At 39.2% G+C, this 10,099-nt stretch overlaps 2 protein-coding genes across 4 annotated transcripts; one reads left to right on the top strand and one right to left on the bottom strand.

The window, feature by feature from the left end:
* The first annotated feature begins 753 nt into the window (after positions 1 to 753).
* Positions 754 to 5,886, top strand: LOC116024413 (protein SPA1-RELATED 4). 2 transcript variants are annotated; one of them, XM_031265308.1, is made up of 7 exons: positions 755 to 2,011; positions 2,113 to 2,270; positions 3,082 to 4,033; positions 4,116 to 4,262; positions 4,397 to 4,708; positions 4,870 to 4,929; positions 5,018 to 5,886. In XM_031265308.1, exons 1-7 carry the CDS (start codon positions 1,199 to 1,201, stop codon positions 5,201 to 5,203), a joined length of 2,628 nt encoding a protein of 875 aa, XP_031121168.1. In that variant the 5' UTR covers positions 755 to 1,198; the 3' UTR covers positions 5,204 to 5,886. The 2 variants fall into 2 exon arrangements, with proteins under 2 accessions (XP_031121174.1, XP_031121168.1); XM_031265314.1 differs by lacking the exons at positions 4,870 to 4,929; positions 5,018 to 5,886 and having other exon boundaries at positions 754 to 2,011; positions 4,116 to 4,308; positions 4,397 to 4,529.
* A 958-nt stretch (positions 5,887 to 6,844) lies between these two features.
* Positions 6,845 to 10,025, bottom strand: LOC116031957 (beta-glucuronosyltransferase GlcAT14A-like). 2 transcript variants are annotated; one of them, XM_031274345.1, is made up of 5 exons: positions 9,703 to 10,025; positions 8,235 to 9,085; positions 8,027 to 8,102; positions 7,830 to 7,945; positions 6,845 to 7,445 (listed from the first exon to the last, which is right to left on the bottom strand). In XM_031274345.1, exons 2-5 carry the CDS (start codon positions 8,803 to 8,805, stop codon positions 6,946 to 6,948), a joined length of 1,263 nt encoding a protein of 420 aa, XP_031130205.1. In that variant the 5' UTR covers positions 8,806 to 9,085; positions 9,703 to 10,025; the 3' UTR covers positions 6,845 to 6,945. The 2 variants fall into 2 exon arrangements, with proteins under 2 accessions (XP_031130205.1, XP_031130196.1); XM_031274336.1 differs by having other exon boundaries at positions 9,746 to 10,025.
* Between the last annotated feature and the right edge of the window lie 74 nt (positions 10,026 to 10,099).

The raw sequence follows: 10,099 nt of genomic DNA, 5'->3' as shown, positions 1-10,099 counted from the left end.
ATGTAGAATCACCTAACGTTTTTTTATGGATCATATCAGTTAAGAATTGATTAATTGATGTGTAAGGGGTGAATATCAGAATTTATGATCATGTTTGAAATTCGAATTATGTTCAAAGTTGACAAATTCTTTATGTATGTATTGATATTTGATATTGTCTTTTGAGTCATTGAATACTATAATTTATATCTTTTCATATGTGGAGTCGGAGAGTAGGATTGGAGATTTAACGAATTGGGAGAAGGGTTTATGATCACGCTGTGAAGATAAAGTTTTGTCTCAAATTATTTGAGAAAACTATTTATAAAACATTCTTTTTCTGTAATGCACTGTGCCCCAACATTTTAGCTGTCAGGGTAGTTTGAGGAGGTGAATGAGCCACGTATGGTGGGATGGAATAGAAGCAGAAATGAGTGGCTTTGAGACAAGGAAAAGGCTGCCTAGGGTTCATAATTTCTTTAAAAAAATTCAAACAATAAACTATGCAAGAAAACAAAATCATGTTCCTATCATCCCTACCCCACTGCAACAGTGAAAGTCGTCCTCACCTTGTTTTCTTCTCAGCAGGTCATGTATTTCACTATTTTGTGTGGACGTGGAAATGTGTTTCTTTTTACTTTTTCTAATTTTATATCTTTGGGGTTGAGTTTATCTGGAATTATTTATTCAAGAAATATATATTTATGTTTACTGTTAAAGAATAAAACAGTACATGAAGTTTATGAGGCTGTGGTGCCTTCTTGGAATAAAAGCTTCCCAGTGTGTTTTTGGGGTTTTGCAGTATCTGAAGAGCATCTGTTCTGTGGTTCTTATTGTTTTGTTTGCTTTAACCTAAAACACATGTACCTGAGCTCCTTTGTCAGTTTTCCTTTCCTTCTACTGGGTGAGAGATATAGTGATAAATGGTATACCTCTCTCTCTCTCTCTCTCTCTCTCTCTCTCTCTAGAGATATCTATGTGTTTCAAGGGTGCCACGTTTAGGTGATCCATTGTTTTTGACTCTGGGGTTTGTTTGTATGCTTCAAGAACTGAGGTTGTCTTGTGCTGCTCTTGATAAGGTAAAAAAAATGATGTTTTTGAGCTTTCCAATAGGATTGGGTTTGGGTAGTGTGTAAGGGTTTAAAATGGTTTCTTGATGTGACATGGATATAGAAGAAGGTGTTGGGTATCTTAGAATTTCTCAATTTCTTGATTGTTTATGTCTGTGTATCTGAGCAAAAGAAAGTGTGCAATAATGGAGGGTTCTTCTGAGACAGGTTGGAATAGTTCTTCCAGGGGGTTGAATTACTCATCAGTAGTGGATAGGAATCCAAGGGTTGTTGTTGGTGGGAGCAGTGTGAGATCTTCCAGTGATGCCTCACCTGATTCTGCTTCCATCCCTGCAAGAAAGGGAAGGGAAGGAATGGGGTTGCTGCCCTATATAGATTGCATAAAACCCCAGGGTGGGGTTTCTGGAGATGGGCTTGGCCTTGGCTTAGATGATAATAGGGATGTTAGTTTGAGACAGTGGCTGGACAACCCGGAAAGAACAGTCGATTCTCTCGAGTGTTTGCACATTTTTACCCAAATTGTGGACATTGTTAACCTGGCGCATTCTCAGGGCATTGTGGTTCACAATGTGCGCCCCTCGTGCTTTGTTATGTCGTCTTTCAACCGTGTTGCGTTTATTGAATCAGCCTCCTGCTCTCATTCGGGCTCCGAGTCGCTTGAGGACGGATTGAACAGCGAGACTGCTGAGTTTAAGGGGGCATCTTCACCCGGGGCTCGTGACTTTGAACAAGAAAAGCAGGCTGTGACACAAAGGTTGGAAGTTGAGATGAATTGTGCAAATGCTATGCAGACTTTAGAGGCCGATAAGAACCAGCAAGCGGAGGAGAAGCAGCAGCATTCGTTCCCCATGAAACAGATATTGCTCTTGGAAACCAATTGGTACACTAGTCCAGAAGAGGTTTCTGGTGAGCCTAGCATTTGTGCTTCAGACGTTTATCGACTTGGAGTGCTTCTCTTTGAGGTTAGTCATTAGTGAATAGTGATTGATAAATTGAATTAGGCTGGTTGGTATTCCGTTTATTGTTTCCTAGCCTTACAAACTGGCATTTCACTTGTGAGCAGCTATTCTGCACGTTCCATTCACCCGAAGAAAAAAGTGCAACTATGTCTAGTCTCAGACATCGCGTGCTCCCCCCTCAGTTGCTACTCAAGTGGCCCAAAGAAGCTTCGTTTTGTTTGTGGTTACTGCACCCTCAGCCAAGTAGTAGGCCAAATTTGGGGTGAGCCTCATTTGCTTATTGTCATCTTAAATATGCTTAAGGTTCCGTGATTTCCTTGCACCACATACCATTAGTTTCCATTCTCTACAATGTATCGCATGCTGCATTATTTGCTTTTCAAAGTTCTTACAAGATTACGTTATTAACTGATATAAGCATTCTCATTTATAGCATCGATAAACTTCAGCATAGGCAGCATTACACATTTACACCTTTTCTTTTTTTAATCTTCTATGCATTGTTAAAGGAAGACTGCAGCACATTTGCCATTGTCTTGTACTTGTACTATATTTAATCTATATCAAGTTTGGCATAAATGCTTCTTTTATGTTTTTTTACTTCACTAACTGTCTAACTATTCCTTGCAAAAGATTTTCATTACTATACCAAAAGTGGAAAGAGAAGAAAATAAAAAAAGAAAGCAATGGGGTACCGTGTATTCACTTTTTGTCAACTTATTCATCGCTCTAATGGTGTAGCATGACATGTGACTGGGGAAATGTCTGCATTGATAGAACTGATTGGTTCACTTTCGGTTTTAAGACAATTTCACTTTGTTTTGAGTATACGAAGTGTTTACATTCAATTCAATGAGATAAATGTTCAGATTTGCACCACGCTCTTGAGCTGACCATGTATGCTCTCTTATAGGAGTTATAGCATCTAACCCTTTCTTCCTCAATCTGGTAAAAGGGACGTACCGTATTGAAAGCTTCTTATTTTTTGCGATCTTTTATCATCGTTCCTTGATTTGGACAATCGGAAGACCTTCAAATTTCCATTCTCATATTCTCTTTGTTGTGTATTACAGTGAGCTGTTGCAAAGTGAGTTCCTTAATGATCCAAGAGAAAGCTTAGAAGAATGGGAAGCAGCAATAGCACTTAGAGAAAAAATAGACGAGCAGGACTTGTTGCTGGAGTTCCTTTTGTTAACCCAACAGAGAAAACAGGAGGTTGCAGATAGTTTGAATGAGATAATATCTTTTCTGTCTTCTGATTTAGAAGGAGTTACAAATATGCAATCGGCCCTTAGGACAAAAGGAGATTCAAACCTTGATCAGGGTAAAAAGTCTGCATCGAATAGGGGAAATATTGCCGAGGATGATGATTCTGGAAGCTCTAGATCTAGAAAACGGAGCAGGGTGGGGTTTGGTACCTGCAACGTGGAGGAAACTGGTGACCGTGCAGATGAACACGAGACACGTGTTGAAAGTCAAGGGAGCTTTCTCTCGAAAAGTTCCAGGCTGATGAAGAATTTCAGAAAATTGGAGTCCGCTTATTTCCTGACAAGGCGCCGAGCTTTAAAACCGACAGCCAAACCATTGAGTAGATATTCTCAAATCAGCAGTGACGGTAGGGGCTCCATTGTGGCAACTGAAAGAAGTTCTGTCAGTAATTTGTCGTCGAAAGGAGGGCGTAATGAGGAGACACAAAGTGGGTGGATCAATTCATTCCTTGAGGGCTTGTGTAAGTACATGTCTTTTAGTAAGTTAGAAGAGAAGGCAAACTTAAAGCAAGGGGATCTCCTAAACTCTTCAAATCTTGTATGCTCTCTCAGCTTTGATCGTGATGGTGAATTTTTCGCGACTGCTGGTGTGAATAAGAAGATCAAGGTCTTCGAATATAATTCCATCTTAAAACAAGATCGCGATATTCATTATCCTGTAGTTGAGATGTCTAGTAGATCAAAGCTAAGCAGTATATGTTGGAATAGCTATGTAAAAAGCCAGATTGCTTCGAGTAACTTTGAAGGTGTGGTACAGGTAGGCCAGATCCCCATACTACGTTTACTTTTCATTGAAACTACTCAAATGAAGAGTTAAATAAGTTTTTTATCGTGTTCAGGTTTGGGATGTTACTAGAAGTCAACTTTTCATGGAAATGAAAGAGCACGAGAGGCGGGTCTGGTCCGTGGATTTCTCGGTAGCCGATCCAACATTGTTAGCCAGCGGCAGTGATGATGGCACTGTTAAACTCTGGAATATCAATCAGGCAATTCTACTTTTGCACTTGGTGGATGTCAGCTTTGAAACTAAACGTACTACAGTAATCTAGTTATTGTTTCGTTGTGGCTTGAATTCACAATGTGTAATGAGTTGTTTTTCTTACATGGGTTGTTGCTGCAGGGCGCTTGTGTCGGGACCATCAAAACGAAAGCGAACGTGTGCTGCGTTCAGTTCCCTTTCGATTCTGGTCGTTCTCTTGCGTTTGGCTCAGCTGATCATATGATTTATTACTACGATCTTCGAAACTCCAAAATGCCTTTATGCACACTAATGGGGCACAAGAAGACAGTGAGCTACATCAAGTTTATTGATTCAACGACGCTCGTATCTGCTTCTACAGATAACACAATAAAGCTTTGGGATTTGTCCATGTCTGCATCTCGGGTTCTTGATTGTCCCGTTCAGTCATTTACGGGACACATGAATGTGAAGGTATTTTCTTTCTCCATTTTTAAAGCCACTAGTTTGTGCCATTATGATGCCTAGTTGAACTGTGGCCAAAAACAATTTTGAATTCAATCTGTGAGCTCATCATAGTATATTAAAATGTGGTTCACCGCTAAAGAAACGCCATTTTTTTTTTAATGTTTCAGAACTTTGTTGGCCTGTCTGTATCCGACGGATTCATTGCCACCGGCTCCGAGACAAATGAGGTATCACTTGCGTTAATTCTATAACGGATTATTCGTTTTCCTAATTTGGCGCTCGTAGCCCAGTGCTAATGCTTCTGAAACCCTGCAGGTTTTCGTCTACCACAAAGCCTTTCCAATGCCTGCATTATCGTACAAATTTAACAGCACAGACCCTTCTGGTGACGAAATGGATGATGGTATGCAATTTATCTCGTCTGTTTGTTGGCGCGGCCAATCCAACACCTTAGTAGCCGCAAATTCCATGGGTGACATCAAGCTCTTGGAGATGGTTTAACACAGCTGATAATCTCGAGGCTCAACAACTGCATTGAGAAATGGCAAAGGGGGATGGCCTAAGAGCACAATTAAGTGTTTGGTACCAGTGAATCGTCGCTATAAGCAAAGGTACTTTACTGTAATAGCCGAGATAAACCCATAGAAGGCCATAGCAACACCCAGCACAGACGGGAAACAGAATTTTGCAATTAGTTAATAGCGGAAACAACAAATGGAAGTTGAGCGAAGAGCGAGGGAATGCGGTGAGATTGCCGGTTTTCTTTGTACATTCTGCTGTTCTTACAATCCCCTGTGCGATAAATACGTGCTTCTGTGATTCTGCCCCAGTAAGGGAGATGGGGTAAAATGCACATTTTCTGTGATGTGGGAATTTCCACTGAAGCTTCTTCTTCTGCAGATGTTGAAACCCAATTTCTATTTTGTTGAAAGAGTAAACCTTCAAAGACGATGACTTTGAAACCCTAAAGTCTTCCCTCTTGGATTGTCTGTCTATTTCTGCTCAAGTTGAAGTTTTCTTAGTTGTTGACCTTGACTTGAAACTGACAAGAGACCAACAACTTTGGCAATTTGTTCACTGTTAATCCTAGCTCTGTGCTATAAACATTATTTGCAATTTTATTAGCATTTACTTCAATAACAATAGATATATGCAGCAGCGCCCATGAGAAAGTTATTCTTGAATGAGGTAAGGCTCGATTGTGTGCTCTTTGTAACCAGGAGTCACTATTTAAAGGTGTGCATTGAATATTAATCGCTCAAATCAACTCATAGTCACTATTTGAGGGTCGTTGGGAGTCAGATAGTGTATATCATATTTAAATTCTTTTTTTTTAGTACTTATTCTATTACAATATAATATCTGTCTATACATATTTTCTCAATCTTTTGGAGCACAAAGAGTCAATGTACACATCGTGATTTAATCTTTTGGAGCACAAAGAGTCAATGTACACATCGTGATTTGAACCTGTGAGATGCTATGAGTCAATGTACACATCGTGATTTGAACCTGTGAGATGCTATAAATTCTTTTTTTTAGTACTTATTCTATTACAATATAATATCTGTCTATACATATTTTCTCAATCTTTTGGAGCACAAAGAGTCAATGTACACATCGTGATTTGAACCTGTGAGATGCTATTGAACTACAAACTATGTACTTGACAGATCATATCTTAACTTAAACTCTAGACAAGTCATTTGCAACAAGAAAACTTCACCAATAGGATTGAATCTCTAAGAATGAAATCTGGACCACCCCAACCTTCTATTATCATAGAGGACTTGACACTGCAAAATCACAACTCTAGAAACAAGCCTATTGGGGTGTGATTCAGTGGTCGAAAGGTTGAGTGGGTATAGTGGCCCAGCAAATATTTGAGTTCAAATCCTCAATGGGAGAAGATCTCAGTTTTGAGACAAAAAACAAGCACTCAAATTTTATGTTAGCGAGGCACATCCGTAATTTTCCTCCCACAATCTCTAGGGCAAAGAGGGTCATGGGTTTAGGGTTTAAACCTATAAACAAATTTCAGACTGCACAAGATTAAGTAAAGAAGAAAAGAATGAACTGATTTTGCAGTAAGTGGTGGTTATCACAAAGGGGATGCAAAAAATGGTGAGGGTGCAGCAAAAGTTCTTCAAAATTCCCTGACTGATATTATTGAGCTTCCATGAACAGACTTTCTAATCCCACTTTTCATTTTCAATCAACACGCAATATTAATACACACTATTCTAATTACACTGATTTTGATTCAACTTTGCTGACAAAACTAGTTTACCTACAAGACGCCGGAGCCTTTTCGCACCAGGACCCGGTTTAAGTTCAGTGGGATCTCCAACCTTGGAGCAAGACGGGTCTCCAGCACACCAACCGCCCGGGGTGAAGCTACCATTTCGTCTGTGAAGCAATTCCTTGTCAATCTTATCCAACACGGGATCGTCCCTCTTGAATTTCCGAGCAAAGGCAGTACAGCTCTCGACCATCTTGCCCGTATCATTCAGGGTGAGAGTGTGCGGGTGCTGCTTTGGAGGAACGTCCCAAGAAATATAGTGCATGTCACTATTGACCACGGTCGGTACAAATTCCGGGGCGTTGCATACAACAGTCTGAAAGTATCCTTCGGGAGACGAGACGAAATTTGAGTAGTACATAAGTAGGGTCCTGGGAAGATTATCCCAACCCCATATGCAGTACTCCACAAATGGCCTTGCGAGGATCATCCATGCTGAACCTGCAGTGAATTAATTTTACCCGACATTTAGGATACAAAATTATACAAAGCAATATGGTCGTCGAAACTTATTGGACTGATCACTGGGTTGACATAGATTATTTTATAAAACTTTTATTCAGCATTATAAATCCATTTTTTACTCTAAGAGATTGATCACTTGCACTATTAGAAAACTGAAAAATATAAATTAAACTATCCAACCAAGATTTGAAGTGAACTAATTATAAAATGTTAACTGCAGCCTTTACCATACGCTACTTATTTTAAGCTAAAGAAGATATTACTTTAGCGGGAAATAACACATTTGAACTTCTAAGAGCGAGATTAGCAGACTTCCTACATGATTGAACAAGTCTTCAAAATTAGAAATATGAAACTCACCAGTAAAGAGTCTAAAGGCGGTGGGCAATTCTCTTCGTGGAGTTACCCAAAATATGTCTTTCTTGGTATTCTGAAATAGGCCAGGGTCTATAATCAATGGCATCGCCCGTTGACCCCTGCAACAGAATTAGTATAACAATATAGTAAGACCGAAATTCTTGTTACCCCTGTAACCATAAGAGTGACAGAGAGCTTACGCCTTCCAGCCTAGCCGGCTTGTATGCTCAATGAAGTTTAACTCTCGCTTTAAATCAGAGAACGTGTAAAGAAGATCTGGCAAGAAAAATAAAACATATAAATCAAATGTCTCCTCCAAACAAAAAGAGTCAAAAAAGCAAGATTTTTCTTTTTTGGTATATAAAGAGAACATGATAAAAGTTTGCATGCCAAAAATGCAGAACTAACCGTCTTGAGTCACCAAGGGATAATCTGACGCACTGAGGTTGATGAACCAATCCCAATCAGCGTGCTTCTTGAGAAGAATGGCACAGGCATGAAGTGTATTAGCAACCATTGTGGGCCCTCGATAAGTAACCATATTAGCTTTGGAAATCATGTGGACATTCCCAACCTGCACAAAAATGGGATCTTTCTTTACTCTGGAGGCAAGCTCTAGCCTCTCTATTGCCGGGGATTCTAGGTCTAGATGGACAACGTAGTAGTTCCGTGGATGATACAGCGCTTGCAATGTCCTCCATAGCTTTTCTATATCACCTCTTGAACCGGATATCAGATATGCAAAACGTGGAACAGAAGGACCGCTAGAAGGAGGTGGAGATTGCCTAACTTTTGCTTCAGCAAAATACGAGCTCGTTTGATTCGACGCAAGCCGGGATGGAAAGATTGAGAAAATTGAATTGATTTGCAGTGAAGAAAGCAGGCCCATATTAAACGAGGTCGCAAGAAGGAAGATACATATGAGTGAGCTGATACAAAGATGAAACACCCATTTCTTCTCCATGTTTGCAGACCCCATAGCAAGACCTTAGCATGTGTTCTCACCGCAAGAATCACATATATAACTATATATACCCCACAAAAACGTCAATAATGGTAGTCCTAAAGGTCAGCAACCTCTGGTTCCTGTTTTTCCACGGAAATTCTCTGCAAAAGGATGTGATTGAGTTCTTCCTACTGAATTCCAAAAGTTGAGCCTCTACTTTAGGCTGTTGAATCACAAGATACCGTGCAAAACTGATTCTCAGGGCATTAAACTATAGCCTTAGTACAGACGTGGAAACTCCGTAAAGGCCTTGCTGATCAATTGAATTAAGACAGAAGAAAAATCAACATAATATTATTATAAAAAAGCAAATACTTCAAGGGTACAAGATATTATTGGATATGCACAAATATTTTAAGCAGAACAGCCCGGCAAGTTACATCGAGGAACCCAAAAGAATATATACGTATGGGTTTAAATAAGTAAAACAAATTTCCCATAGGCATTGTAGCTATTCATTTTTCCATTACATTAGTGATAAAGACAAAATCTTTAGACTGCCAAATTTCCCAATTCTATAAACAGCAATTATTTCAATTGCTTATGCATCCAAACACAAAGGGAGAAATAAATAAATAAAACCCAGACTGCATAGTTTTTCCCAGAAAAAAAAATACTGCATAAATAAAATTCAGATTAAAAAGAAACTTCACTATAAATCAGTCTAAAATATTGGAAAATTCACAATAATTTAAGAACATTAAAAGTTTAGCTAAAGTCTAACTGCAGAAAACCAAATCAGGAGCTCCATAAACTCTGTTCCCAAGCACACATATGCATATAAGTTGAATATCAGAGTATTTACTATGTTTCCCCGGATCGCCCACATTGAATTCAGGCAAAAACAAAGAAGCTTAGTGAAATTGATACCTGAAAATTAAAGAAAACAAGAGAGTGGGTGGAGAAGAAGAACCTTGAAGAGTTCGTGGACGTTGAGATTTTAGATGATGTGCCGCCGAGTATAGAATAAGAGAAGAGAGAGAGATAGAGAGAGAGAGAGAGAGTATATAATAATGAAAGGGGAGCTGAATCCGAGGAAATGGATACGGGGCTGTATTGTTTTTGTTAGTGTATTGTTGATGTTTTCTGGGAAGTGATTGGAATGAATGTTTTCAGATTTAGTTTCGTGAAGATGAAGACGAAGAAGAACTTATTAGAGGAAAGGAAAGAAACCCACAGCTTCTGTACTTTGACCCGTTTTTGTTGTTTTGAAAATTATGATCAGGTATATCTTTCTTTTCTTCTTCTTTTTTTTTTTTTTTTTTTT

The sequence above is a fragment of the Ipomoea triloba genome, chromosome 1, assembly GCF_003576645.1.
Source record: "Ipomoea triloba cultivar NCNSP0323 chromosome 1, ASM357664v1".
NCBI classification, from domain to species: Eukaryota; Viridiplantae; Streptophyta; class Magnoliopsida; order Solanales; family Convolvulaceae; genus Ipomoea; species Ipomoea triloba.
This window is presented reverse-complemented; position numbering and strand designations above follow the sequence as displayed.

Excerpts from the sequence above, each read along its gene's own strand:
- LOC116024413 (XM_031265308.1), top strand. The coding sequence starts at position 1,199 with ATGTCTGTGTATCTGAGCAAAAGAAAGTGTGCAATAATGGAGGGTTCT. Across the intron at positions 4,709-4,869 it reads CGGGACACATGAATGTGAAG|AACTTTGTTGGCCTGTCTGT; the intron begins GTATTTTCTTTC and ends TTAATGTTTCAG. Across the intron at positions 4,930-5,017 it reads CCGGCTCCGAGACAAATGAG|GTTTTCGTCTACCACAAAGC; the intron begins GTATCACTTGCG and ends GAAACCCTGCAG.
- LOC116031957 (XM_031274345.1), bottom strand. The coding sequence starts at position 8,805 with ATGGGGTCTGCAAACATGGAGAAGAAATGGGTGTTTCATCTTTGTATC. Across the intron at positions 7,946-8,026 it reads AGCCGGCTAGGCTGGAAGGC|GGGTCAACGGGCGATGCCAT; the intron begins GTAAGCTCTCTG and ends ATTCTGTTGCAG. Across the intron at positions 7,446-7,829 it reads CGCCTTTAGACTCTTTACTG|GTTCAGCATGGATGATCCTC; the intron begins GTGAGTTTCATA and ends AATTCACTGCAG.